The 14224-nt window shown below is 40.7% G+C and overlaps 2 protein-coding genes across 2 annotated transcripts; both read left to right on the forward strand.

Moving 5' to 3' along the window:
* Nucleotides 1-5292: 5292 nt before the first annotated feature.
* On the forward strand, nt 5293-8448 carry LOC106412704. The gene is made up of 5 exons (XM_048766747.1): nt 5293-5697; nt 5884-6046; nt 6151-6170; nt 6268-6378; nt 8221-8448. Exons 1-5 carry the CDS (start codon nt 5293-5295, stop codon nt 8446-8448), a joined length of 927 nt encoding a protein of 308 aa, XP_048622704.1.
* Nucleotides 8449-8484: 36 nt separating this feature from the next.
* Nucleotides 8485-9144, forward strand: LOC106412705. The gene has a single exon (XM_013853613.1). It carries the CDS (start codon nt 8485-8487, stop codon nt 9142-9144), a length of 660 nt encoding a protein of 219 aa, XP_013709067.1.
* The last annotated feature ends 5080 nt before the right edge of the window (nt 9145-14224 follow it).

Here is a 14224-nt window from a genome sequence, read left to right on the forward strand (position 1 = left end):
ATCGCAACGCTCTTACGCGGATTCGAAATAAGATCTACCTTTTCTATAAATTCGTTTTGTTATCGTTTCATATTTTTCGCATTTATTTGGTCACTTATCGTTGGCTCTCGCAGAGAGTCTGGGACCTCAGAGAAAGTTAGGGTTTCCTGACTTTCCTCCGATTACAGAAATTGACGGTGTGAATTTCGGTTCCCACGTGTAACAATTAAAATCTGTTGTGCACCCGTTTTTCACCATTTCATCTAGGAAGTACTTGCACCCTTCTAGATTCCTTGCACGACTCCGAATGTCTATCAAAATAGTGTAGTAGATGGATGACCATCTGGCCGATCCCTACTTCCTTTATATGGCTTAATTTAGTAAGAGCAGCAAACCGTTGTAATTCATGTCCCCAAAATGTGCAGCAAAATGTTATTTACAATCTATCTCATCAAACAGCCTGTCGAACTGAACCGTTTTCCCTAATCTATAGCTAGTTCACATCAAAATGTTATAAGTTTAGAATATCCGATAAGAGCCTGTATTTTAACATCTGCTGACATACCCACCTAGTCAAATTATATTGTTTCACACCTAGCAACAAATTCAATATATAACATTATAAAAGTGCCTGAAAGGATGGTAACTGAAACTCTTCGTCTTTATGGACTTTATATCAGTTTGTTTGCCAAACCCTCTGTTGGAAATTCTAATGCGGAAGCGTCTTAAACCGAAAACATACCTTAGCCCGGTTTAGCGATGAATATTGTTTGATACAATATGAAATTGAATGAAATAGTCAGGAAATAAATCACAGATGGAAATCAACCACTTGTCACTGTTCAAATTCCCTTCTAATTGATTCATTGAAGCTTTCTTTATCTAAAGCATTTTACTCTCTCTCTAGAATTATGCTTGTTATGAACAGATTATCACAGTTGATTACACTTCTCTTTTCAATATCTCATATATATAGACAACCAAAAAAACATTATGTAAGGAGTCACATATGTTCAAGGAAAAGCGTGTATATTCAACAAAAAGAAAAATCTGTTCAACGAAGAGTTGCGTTTGTTCGTGTCTGGATTTCACTACCGATTAAACAAACCAGTTTGGTATGCTACCTAATCATGGGCGAAAACAGAACTAATATGTCCCAGTTACACATGATAGGGAGCATGTCTAATACTAGAGAAGTCTTACAGATCGAGCACGAGAATCCTAACTCATAAATCATACGGAAAATGAACCGTGCGACATTTTGAGTACACATGAACTTGAGAGGTAAATTATATGCACCTGTTAGGGATGCATACAAGCTACAACCCTTAGAAAAAACTTTGCTTTTAAGCATGTCTTTCTGTTCCCCAAACTCACTTGTCTTTTATATTGTCTAATATACCTGATCCCTAAAGCATATGTTAGACTTCTCCTACATCATGTGGTCACTATATCCAAAGTCCAACTGAGTGATATAGTGGCTTTGCAATCTCATGTCCATCTGTTCCGAACTAACTTCTCTCCTAGCATTGTTCCATAAGGCTAATTTTTTCATCGCCGTCGAAAAAAATACTAAAGTAGTAAACATTAGTTCTTTCCTTCAAGAACATAGCTGAAGGTTCAAGGGTGACTTTGTAACCATAAATAGGTTAATAAAAACTCACATGCGAGGGACATGGATAAAAAAATAAAACAATCGCTTGTTTCCTATATAGTCGTAAATAGAACATGTGGTATGGCACACATGTCATAGTGGTAAATTCTTCCCTTACTAGCATGTGTCAATTACATAAACCAATTACCACTATGTGAATCAAGCTACTATCAGCTCGCTCTCTAGCGCCTGATTATGTACTTATCCAATTCTCCCAAGTATTCATGATTTTGGGATAATCATGATTGATATTAAATATATCTTATCTTAACCTCTTGTTAAGGCGACACTGATAACTCTTACAAGACAAGCTCCCACTAGCACCCAACTAATCAAGTCTCATCTCAACATTCCACTAAGAAATCTGAGGCGATTGTTCATGTGAGTGAACCAATCTCCTACTTGGTGACACCTCTTACCTGTTATGTGTAAGTATGCAAAGCAGCTGGTGAATCCCCATACTAGTCTCCAATTATACGCATATCTAAAAATTATATATATGAGCAAGAATACATATTTAAGAATTGATTTAAATAAATGGACAACTACCAGTCTATGCGTACATATGTACATAAGAACCACATACTACTTTGTGATAATTGTTGGGCATGATTTGGTCTAACCGATAGCAAGGCCGTAATCGAGCTGAAGAGAAGTATTGGGCCCAATATCAAAAAGGAAGCGAGGTGGTATGGTCAAGGGCGTTCTGCACGATCTCCGGGGGCGCTTGAGACGATCTTTGGAAGACACAGCTATAAGAAGAGAAGGGAAAAAGAGAGAAGAACAATTCAAACATTTAACCTGAGAAAAGCAAAGGATTTCTCGCTCCTGAAAAAGTCATTTCTCTCTCCTGCGACGAAAAAAGTGATCAGGGCTTCTTCCGAGTCACGCCGCTCACTGACCTCACGTCGGTGGCCGAGAAAATCCTCTGTCGTCCCCATGAATCCAAAATCGATGCCTATTTCTGGTACGCCACCAACGGTAGCAACCGAAGGAATCCCCCTTTCTCCCACAAAAGTCATCTTGTCAAACTCGGGTACAAATTCAAAGCAACAACCTTTCTCAGCTCAGGGCTCGTTATCGGAAGCGTCGGTCCCCTCGAACGCCCAAAGATTCAAATCCTCACTCAGAAACCTAAGAAAGATCTCGAACCTTACCTTTTTCGAAGACGGAACCCCGGTGGTCCAAGCGCCAGCCTCTGTCCTTCTCAAGACAGCTGAGCTATGGAAGGACCATATTGTGGCTCACTTCCATGGAACATGTCCTCCACCGGGAAAGATTTTCGCAGATTTGAATCCGGTATAGGGTAAATTTGGAGACATCACAGTAAGAATGGTGTCGGAGACGTCATGCTTGATTTTGGTTCCAAATGTTCAATCGAGAGAGTGGGTTCTGCGAGTTGGTTACTGGCAAGTCGACCACTGTGCAGTTTCTGGATTCCCTTGGTCTGCCGAAGGGTCTCTGCAAGATCTTTAGCTGAGGTTTGCACCAACTTGGGAAATTCTCAAGAACGTGCCGCCACAGCTGTATTCTCTGGACGGTATCAGTGTTGTCGCAAGTGCAGTTGGAGAACCACTGCATACTGAAAAGTCAAGACTGGACCCGTAACATTTTGGGGATACCAAAGTTAAAATCGAGATTGACTTGTCTGTTCCTCCTCCGGATGTGGTCGAGGTGAGGGACTCAGAGAACAACTCTGTAAGAATTAGGATTGAGTATCCAAAACTCCCTCCCAAGTGTTGTAACTGCGGAAAGTTTGGGCATCTTATGAATCGCTGTCCCAAGCCCTTGATGAAGAGGAAGCCGCAGCCACAAGTCCAAGAGAAAGAGAAGGTTAAAGTTGCTCTGGCTCCGCCTTCAGTATCTATCTCGGGATCATGCGCTCCAGTGGAGCCTCAAGGTAAGGAAGTGGAAGAAGGGAGCAAGATTGATCTAGTTCAAACATCTGGTGCTTCCCAAAACACACAAAGTAGAGCCCGCTCGCGTTCCAGAGCCAGGGCAAGACGAAGAAGTCTTTCGCAGCTTCCTTCACATCGTTTCCATTCCTCTGGAAGTGACAGAGATGAGCTAGTGGTGTCTGAGGTCTTGGAAGGTTCGAAACAAATTCCATTGAGAGAAATGAAAATGCAAGACTCGGGAAAGAAGTTAGAAGATAAAAGTGGCTTGAGTGGCAAAATAGAGAAGTCCACCTTCTTGGATACTCAGGTTGAGGAGCATATTTGGCTATTGCCAAAGGCGGCAAGACGAGCTCAAAAGCAAAGGGAGCAAAGAGCTATGTGGAATGCTTCAGCGGGACAGTTGATGAAATGCAAGATTCTATCGTTTCCAAACCGAAGGGGAACCTTAGGGAGGAAACGAAATCTTTGATCTGTTGGTTCGAGTTTCCCACCCCTAAAGCTTACGATAATGAAGATTTTTAGTTGGAATGTAAGGGGTTTAAACAGTACGGATCGTCAGAGAGTTGTAAAAGATTGGGTAAGAAGTTGTCGTTTTTCAGTTGGAGCCTTTCTTGAGACTCGTGTCAGACATGAAAATGCTGCTGCAGTGTTTGAGGCAGTGGCTCCAGGTTGGAGGTATGAAACAAATTTTTCGAGTACAGAGGAGGTCGTATTTGGGTGGTTTGGGACCCAGTGGTTTCGGTGGTGGTTTACAGTAAATCGGACCAGATGGTAGTTTGTGGGGTGTTTGGGCCGGAGACAAGTGTATCATATACGGCGATATTTGTTTATGGCTACAATACTGAGATTCAAAGAAGAAATTTATGGGAGGAGTTGGTCACGGTTGCAGGAATGGGCGTGGTTAAGGAGGCGCCTTTAATTGTCCTGGGAGATTTTAATCAGATCAGAACAGCGTCAGAACATTTCTCTATTGCTTCATATCCGCTTCCGGTGAGTGGGATGGGGGATTTTCAGGAGTGCTTGTTAGATGGAGGACTGGATGATCTAGAAACTTGAGGGGTATTCTTCTCTTGGTCGAACGTAAGACCAGAAGATCCTATACTTAGGAAACTAGACAGAGCTCTGGGTAATGATTTGTGGAGACAAAGGTTCCCATATGTTGTAGCAATGTTTGAAGTGTCAGGGGATTCGGATCATGCTCCGTGTGTAGTGGATTTTGATGTGGTCCCTACAATAAGGAAAACGAGCTTCATTTCTCCTTCCTGTCTACTCATCCAAGGTTCTTGGGTGATATTCAATCAGCTTGGAGTGAGAGTATCCTAACGGGTTCGAAGATGTTTTCACTGAAGCAGAGATTGAAAGCAGCGAAAAAGGCTTGCAGAGAGATTAATAGAGTGGGGTTTGCAAATATTCAGCAGAAAGCGAAAGATGCTTGAGTCTTAAGAGTGTTCAGGAGCGTCTTCTGACTGCGCCTACAGATTCTTTATTCCGAGAAGAGTTTGTGGCAAGAAAGAAATGTAAGATTTTCGAGGCTGCTCAAAATATTTTCTTCATCAGGAAATCTCGAGTCAGATGGCTTAAGGATGGAGATACAAATACAAGTTCTATTATAACTCGGTTATGGCTCATCAAGCGAGAAGCGCTATCAGGTACCTGGTTGACACGCAGGGGGTAAAAATCACCAACAAAGCTCGGATAAAGGAGATGGTGGTTTCCTTCTTTTAGAATTTACTTGGGGCTGTTAATGGAGAAGTAGTTCCCATGTCAGTGGAAGAGCTCAGGAGTATGACGAAATTTCGGTGCTCGGAAGGGGTTAAGGAGGCACTGATCACGATTCCCTCCAAGGAAGATATTAAAGGTATCTTTTTCTCTATGCCGAAGAGTAAAGCTCCAGGGCCAGATGTGTTTCCTGTGGAGTTTTTTTGGGAGACTTGGAGCGTAGTGGGGAATGATTTGATTCAGGCAGTGAAGGAGTTCTTTCAAGGTGGTAGGATGCTGAAAGGGTTCAATGAGATAGCCATATCGCTCATTCCGAAGGTAGTGGGGGCAGAGAAGCTAAATCTGTTTAGACCTATCTCTCTCTGCTCTACTATCTATAAGGTAATAGCGAGGGCAATGGAGAAAAAGCTCCAGCTAGTGGTTGAGGATATAGTTCAAAGGAACCAGGTAGGGTTTATCTAGAAGAGGCTTCTGTGTGAAAATGTGCTACTAGCTTCTGAGTTGGTAACATATTTTCATAAAGAGGGAGAAACTCGGAGGGGTTGTCTGAAAATTGATCTTTCGAAGGCGTACAATAATTTGCATTGGGAGTTTGTGCTGAACTTGCTCAAGTCTTTTGATTTTCCGGAGTAGTTCATTGGTTGGTTCAAGGAATGTACTACAACCCCAACATACTCTGTGATCGTTAATGGTGAGATGAATGGTCACTTTCAAGGGAAGAAAGGGTTGAGGCAAGGAGATCCAATATCATCACTTTTGTTTGTAATGGCCATGGACGTGCTCTCCAAGATGCTAGGTAAAGGGAATATCAATCAGGTTTTCAAGCCGCATCCATCATGTGAAGCCCCTCTTATCACTCGTCTTAGCTTTTCTGATGATGTCTTAATCTTTTTTTGACAGTTCTGAGGAGTTTCTTTATGGTATCATGAGTATACTAGAGGAGTTCAAAACGGTCTCAGGGCTTAAGATTAATAATGAAAAGAATGAGATTTTGATAGATGGAGGATGTACATTCAGATGTCAGGAGTTGGCAGCGAGAATGGGAATCAAGCAAGGGTCCTTACCCATTTGATACTTGGGAGTCCCGCTGTCTTCAAAGAAAATGAAGAAGAGCGTCTTTCAACCACTGTTAGATAAAATCCTCTTAAGATTCAATTCATGGACGGTCCGCCATCTATCTTTTGCAGGTCGTTTTCAACTCATCCAAGAAGTAATTTACTCAACCATTTCCTTTTGGGGATCAATTTTTATCATTCCAAAAGAATGTATAAAGTTGTTGGAACAAATGTGCAATGCATTTCTCTGTAGAGGAGCTCCAACAACAGCCAGAGGAGTAAATTTATCTTGGATATCAGTATGCACTCCAAAGGAAGAAGGAGGCTTGGGTCTTAGGTGGTTGGAGGAATGGAACCAAGTCCTCGAATTAAAATTGATCTAGTTGATACTTTCGGCAGGCGGTTCTTTGTGGGTTTCTTGGGTCAGGCGACATTTGTGATAGACCATTGATTTTACCAAATTTTAGCCATGGTCTGTAAGTGTTTTAATATATATTTACTACTATATAGAGTCTATTAATAGTATTTACAGGTTCAGGTACGTTCTAGAGAAATATATTGATTTTGGAGCCTTCTGAGGTGTAGAACTGCACAGACGCGTTAGATATCTAGCTATAGATGGAGAGCTTCCCACCGTTATATTAGGCTCGTATTTTTACACAGGATATAGATTTGAGTTATCTTTCCAGTGCCACCGGTTTGAGGTCAATCAGCATCCTGTAGCAGATGTTATACCCGTTTTACTGAAGAGTGGTCAATCTGCCTCATGAGAGGAAGCTGTCGAGGAGATGAAGGACTGTTGATCGATGTTGCAGCATTGGTGTCGATCGACAGTGATGCCAGAATATGGGCTGAGCATATTTTATGACTGCTGAAGCCCAGAATCAACCCCAAATTACCAGAATACCCTTGGACGACCTGAAACTCTATTTATGTTATTTATAAGCCATTGTTGACGGCTACGCTATCTACGCTTTTCTTTGATTCATTGTTCTTAGTTAGGAGAGAAAGGAGGAAATCCTTCAGAGTCCTCCTGGAACTCCTTTGGTTTCTTTATTGCTTTTATCAGTTTTATATCTATTCATCTTTGATTTTCTGTGACAACTTCATGCTTGAATAGATCCATCTATTAGGTTTAGGGTTCAGATAGGATGAAGGATTAGCCCCAAATATAGATTGCTAAGTTGTTAGGATCTCCATCAATTGAATTGCACTTATTGCTTGTGTTCTAGAGTCGCAAACTAGAACCATGATGTTAGGATGAATAGGCGCACGCGAGAGCATGGTTTATCTCCTTTGATAATTCATATTGTGCTAGGATTCCTAGAGAAAGACGAGAGTTGATCTAGGAACCTAGTGAACATAGTTCAAACCTGCTCGGTAAAGCTCGCTGGAAGGATCGTCGATTGACAACTCGGTAGTTGTATCGATCGACGGTCTGAAAGGTGTATCGATCGACATTCCAATCGAATTGTCGATCAACACTTTCTACAGATCAACATGCGAGAGTTGAGATCTTAGATCTAGTGATAGATAATCTAGACATGCAAGAGCTGGTAGATTATTGCTATTGTTTGAGTTCTTGTGCATCCAACAAACATCTTATGCATCTATATCATTATAATCCTAATTTCCTGAATAGAAACCCTAGATCTAGCAAACCATCATTCCATCAAACAACTCCCTGCCAAGCTGAACAATTGTCTTGTTCAACTTGTTTACTATTTATTTACTGCTTTATAAACTATTAGCCTAGCTTAATCACTATTTAGATCTAATTGGTTTCCTAGCTCCTTGTGAATTCGATCCCTAAGTACTACAACTCGGCCTCTTATTTGAGAGAGTATAAATCACTCCTTAGGGTAATTTGAGTGATATCAAATTGATCAGAGATAGAAACTTTTTGGAGTTACAGCCGCAGAGATCTGACAGTTGGATTTGGAAGAGTCTCTGTAACTTGAGGCATATTGCTCGACCTATAATAATATGCGAAGTAGGCAATGGAAATTTAGCTCGTTTCTGGCACAACAACTGGACATCTCATGGCCCCTTGATTGACTTAACGGGACCTAGAGGGCCAGGAGTCACTGGTCTTCATGTGGATGCGGTTGTTGCGGAAGCGTTGCGTGACGGGAATTGGTGATTAAGTAGGAGTAGAAGCAGAAATAGACTAATCACCATGATTCGTGATAGTCTACCAGATGCAAATCCTATTTGCTCATCTGAAGTGGACGATATATACATGTGGAAGCCAGGGAACAGAGTTGCATCAATCTCTTTCTCCACTGCGGATACTTGGGAGGCTTTACATCCGCAAGGAGAGCCAGTTTTCAGGCATAGGCAGGTTTTGTTTCAAGGGAGGATTCCGAAACACGCCTTTATAACCTGGGTGATTGCTCGAAACAGATTGGGGACACGAGATAGAATGAAGAGTTGGGGATTGCAGGTGCCACCAACGTGCATTTTATGCAACAAGGCGGCTGAGACAAGAAAACACCCTTTCTTCGACTGTAGCTACAGCTCGGAGGTATGGGTGTTCTTTTGCTCTAGGTTGAGTATAAACCCTCCTGTTCTGTTCGAAGATGGGCTAAGATGGTTAAGGAATCCTTCCCCTGAAGAGTTTGTGAAGTTGATAGTAAAGCTTGTGTATCAAGCCGCTCTATACAGTATTTGGAAGGAGAGAAATGCTCGGATTCATAATCAGATTTCTCGTCCGGCTCAGGCTGTGATTCTTGAGATGAAGCAAACAGTACAAGCGAGACTAGACCCGCTGTCAAGAGCTCATAATTCTAGAAGGACTGACATCACCTTGCTTGGTACTTGGTTCAGTTTTTTCTAGCAGCAGATAGAATGAAGAGTTTTGAAGAGTAGAAGCGTTGAAGGTGTGAGGATAAGAATGAGGTAAATTTTTGGGAGTAACTTGCAGGTTTGTGTACAGTTAAAAGCTTTTTGAATATTTTCCTAGTGTGGGCGCCTTGTGAGGTGTTAAGTTGTTTTTTTCCTGTTATATTAAATGGAGTAAAAGTAGTTAAAAAAAAAGAGAAGAACATGGGAAACCCTAGATACTTAGCACCCTAGACAACGACCTCGACCTCGAACTCTCACGCTCTCTTTCTTAATACTTTTCACTTAAACCTTATTTCGTAATATTTGTAACCCAATCTCATTTCTATCATTGTATTCGATCAATCCTTATCAATAACAGTCCATTTTTGTCAACTGGAATCTGATTACATCGTTGTCCACATTATTTCATCCCTAATCCTTTACAAAAGAATCACTACCAAATACCTAGTGTGAATTTTATGATCCACAATAATGTCTTTTATAAACTAACGTTCAATTTTAATGTGGTATATCCTCTCATGATACTTGGGATTCTTCACACAAGAGATACTAGTTTGACTATCACAATTAGTCATAGGACACAAAGCTCTTTCGTGTCTTGTAAGCTATGTAAGAATCTCATGAGCCATACAATCTCTCAAATTTATGCAGAATATGGAATAGACTCAATCTTCATTGTAATGTAGCTGTACAATATCACTTCTTGCTTCCTTAGTAATCACACTATTACTCAACAAGAAGACATATTCTTAAGTTGATATACGCTTATCCATATTTCTGTCCAAATCAGTATCGGTATATCACGTTAAGCGTAAACTACTTCGTTGATAACACAAAGAATAGTCATGTAACGATCCATTAACTTTGGCCCAGTAATGCCCAATTTAATTGCAGAAAACCCTAAGTTTTTTATTTAAAAAAGGATTTTGTGATCCTTATGGAAAGAGAATTTTGCATGGCGAAACTCTGCTGGAAAATCACTGGATAAGCCACCAATAGCTACAATGAAGAAGGAGCGCCATGACACCATCTGTAAAGAGAGATTAAGGCACATCAAACACGTTTTGGGAGAACAGAAGTATGACTGATCAAAACCAAAAATTTCAAAGCCAAATTTTGAGGTTATGTTCTAAACTAATAGATATATGTATATAACGGATCATCATTTGGAAATTTTTAAGAGTTATTGTTGCTTCTCCGAGACTCATTTCTGCAGATCAGATCCGTGAACAGTAAAATTCATTAGAGGTTTCCCATGATCCAGAATGACTCAGAAAACTTGAGAGATATCATTGGAAACGTTTTGCTGTCCACTTTCCAGATCATCTTTCCGATCATCAAAACTAGGTACTGATTGAAAGTTATGGCCGTTTTTGTTTTGGGTGTTAAATTTGGTTGAATCTATTAGACTTAGTTTTTCTATTCGTCAAATAGCTTGTCCCTAGGATGATTTATAGGCATCTCAAAACATCCCTCATACCGTGGTAAACTCAAAACATCCCTCAGTCTCTTTGGTTTCTCTGAAAAACATCCACAATATGTGGGTAAAGTAAGCATCATCGAATGGCTTGTCTAAAGAGATCCTTATAACCTTTTTTTTAAAGCTATCCATCTCCTTCTCATTAGCTTATCTTCTTATATGCTTGGGAAACTTTTATTTCCTTCTCCTCAAGGTATGTCCCTCAGTAGTCTGGTCAATGATCATAGGCTCTACTGCATTTTTAAATTGTTGAACTGGTTTCTCTGAAGGTTTAGATGTGTGTCTGAGTGCATTCAGTCTGGCCACATCGATGCTAGGTAGCCGCACTCGGTAGGTGGAAGACGGGTGTCGATCGCTGCTGGAGAACTGCTGTCGTTCGTCGCTTGACTCCTTCAGTCGATCGGTGACTGTTTGTTGTTGCCGATCGAGGTCATCCGTGGTCACATGGTAAGGCTGGGGTGGATGAGGGTGTCAAGCCGCGAACTCTTCATGGGTCATGATCCTCACTGCCTCGCACGATCCAACTGACTCCATAGATGGTGTCGATCGATGCTAGACAAGATGTGTTGGTCGGTTCTCATCTGACTCCATCGGCTGGTCCTTCTCTTGTGGTGTCGGTCGACACCAACGTGAACTATCAGAACTCAGAAAGCCTTTAACTTTGAAATATCCCTCTTGAATTTTCTCCTCCTTAACCCCTTGACAGAAATCATCATATATGATGACATTCACGTGGTGTTTCAGTGCTTCTTCTCCTTTGCCCTTGGTCAAGGTTTCCGGCCTCTTAACAACTTCTCTTGTTGCAACCACTTGAGTCTACAACTTCTTCACATGTGTGCTCAAAGATTCAAACTTTGTGCTCAGGTTGGTGTAGACATCATCTATCTTCCCATTGAAATCCACTGTCAGCTTTTGCTGACTCTCCAGAACCTGATCGAGCATCTTCTTGATTCTGCTTTCTTGAGTCTGTGGTTGTGGATTCTGGTAGTAGGATATATCATTAGCTTTGTTGTTGTTGTAGGGTTTCTGGTACTGTGAACTCTGGTTGTAGTTACCCCTCTGATTGTTGCCATAGAAGTTTTTTGTTTCCACTCTACTTCTCATATATCTGATTATGAAAACAGGTACCACTGATGAAGTTCACATCCTTGTCGTCACCTTTGTCGTCGTCGTCGACGTCTACAACTTCTACATCCTCTGCAAAGCTAATATGCTTCTTAAGAAGCTTGTGAATACTGTCCAGTTTGGATTTAACATCATCCATCTGCTCTTTTTCCGAAGACAATAACCAATTTTCTCCTCTTGAAATAAGTGATCTTGGTGCTATTGCTAGATATCAAGTTCTCAATAAGTCTCAAAGCCTCTTCTGAATTCCTAGTGTTGAGGTTTTCCTCACTAACAATGTCTAGAGCTATCTACTATTTGATGCCTCTGAAGAAGGTACTAAGTAGTTGTACCTCATTGAATCCATGGTGTGGATAGTCTCTCTGATATAACTTGAATCTGATCCATGAGCTTCTAAAAGACTCCGTAGGCTCCTGTGTGAATGTAGCAATTATGCTCCTCAAGTCCTCAGGACGTGCATCATCAAAGAAGTTACGCAAGAATGTGGTCTTGATGTAAGTTCAGGATGTAAGAGATCATGTGCTAACTGCTTAAGACAATGTGAAGCATCTCCACCAAGTGAGTACTTGAAGAGCTTGAAGAGAAGGTAGTCCTCAGGGACTCCATTGGCTTTTGTAGAAACCAAATCCTCGAACCGCTCGAGATGGTCCATACGATGCTGATATGGGTCACCATAAAAGGGTGTCTGTCCCACTAGAGTGAAGTATGAAAGTTTCAGCTCGAAATTGTTCCTCTGAAAGTAGGAGGACGAATTGCAGATCTATTGGCATAGTAATTGTCTGGACAGTTGTAGTCAGCCAAAGATCTGGGTCGAACGGCCTGAACATTCTCCTCAGCATTAGCAGCTTGTTGATTAGCTGCGTCAGGATCAGGGATTACACCCCCATGATCGTCTAACCTCTGACTTGTTGCTTTGCACAGATGACCGTCCTGGTCATGCAGGTCTCCATTTCCATGCTGAACCAGAACTAGAGTCACAACCATGTCTTCTCACGGATTAGTGTCGATCGATGTTTGGGTAGAAGTGTCGATATGCAGTAGCTCACAGGAATCGGTCGACGGAGTTGAGTTGTTGTCGATCGACGCGACACATCTCTCTTTGCGGATTGTGCGTTCCACGAGTGCAGGGTCTGGGAATAGTAGCGATTTTTATTTGTTGCTTCTGATACTACTGTACATGCACCTGAAAAGATCAAGAAAATTGTTTTTGAGAAAAATTTATACAATTAAAATAACCTAGACTAAATCGAACTAATTAAGTCTAATGGCGATCAAAGTTCCCAGGCAACAGAGCCAAATTTGATATCATTCAAATTACCCAATATCGACTTTTATTCTCTCAAATAAGAGGTTCGGTTGCAGTACATAGGGATCGAATCCACAAGGAGCGATGGCACACAATAGATCTAAAGCAGTCAATGATTATGCTAGGCAGTAAATTACAATGCAATAAATGACTCATAACTAAGCAGATTGATTGGTTGGTTGGTTTGTAAACAATAAGAGAAAATAGCTAGATCTAGGGTTCAGGTAATCATGATTATAATGATATAGAATGCTTAAGGTATGCAGATGACAACCCTAGAACTAAATGTCTAATGCATAAGATGTCCAGCTTTCTTAGCAAATCAAATCGGTTGACTAAGTCCAATATCTTAGTTGTCGCTCGTTGATACGGATCAATCGTCATCGATGCTATTGAGTTAGCGTTGATCGATGCTATTGAGTTAGCGTCGATCGATGCTACCTTAGACAAGCTTTAGTGAGATGATCGATATGTTCACTAGTCTTAACTAAACTAGTTGTCGCTTGTTTCTAGCAATTCTACCTCAAGAGAATCTATTATGGTGCAGAACCTACCATCGTAGTTGTCCACAATCCTAAAATCAAGGTCCTAGTTAGCTACTCTAGAACATAGACATTAATAGCAATTCTTTGATGGTTGTTTAATTATCACCTTAGCAATTCTATAGTTTTGGCTAATCCTTCATAACCCTAATAAACTCTAAATCTAACAAGAAAAGTTCCTCAGACATAACAAACCAGAACATAGCAAATATCTGAATAAATTGCATGGATAGAATAAGGTAGAAAAACTGAAATTCTTATATAAAGCTCTGAAGTAGTCTTGGGTGATCTTCTCCTTCTCTAATCCAGTAATCCACAAACTCGATGTGGACATGCAAAGCTTATTCTCAGAGAAAATTTGTTAATTCATATCATATTTATCTTATTTTACTCTACATTAATCTCTTTAGATCTCACTCTTTTCTCTATTTCTGCTATGGTTTTTATCGTTTAGGCGTCACTTGCTCACATGTAATGTTTTCTTCGAAAAGGTCAAGGTTATACTTTTTTCGTCATGTACACAATCTTTTAATTGTAAATGTGCTAATGAATAGGAGACACCAGACAAGGAAATTGATCATTCTTAAAACTTCTTTACTTTGTGTGCAGTGTAAAAGAA

The sequence above is a fragment of the Brassica napus genome, chromosome C8, assembly GCF_020379485.1.
Source record: "Brassica napus cultivar Da-Ae chromosome C8, Da-Ae, whole genome shotgun sequence".
Taxonomy (NCBI): Eukaryota; Viridiplantae; Streptophyta; class Magnoliopsida; order Brassicales; family Brassicaceae; genus Brassica; species Brassica napus.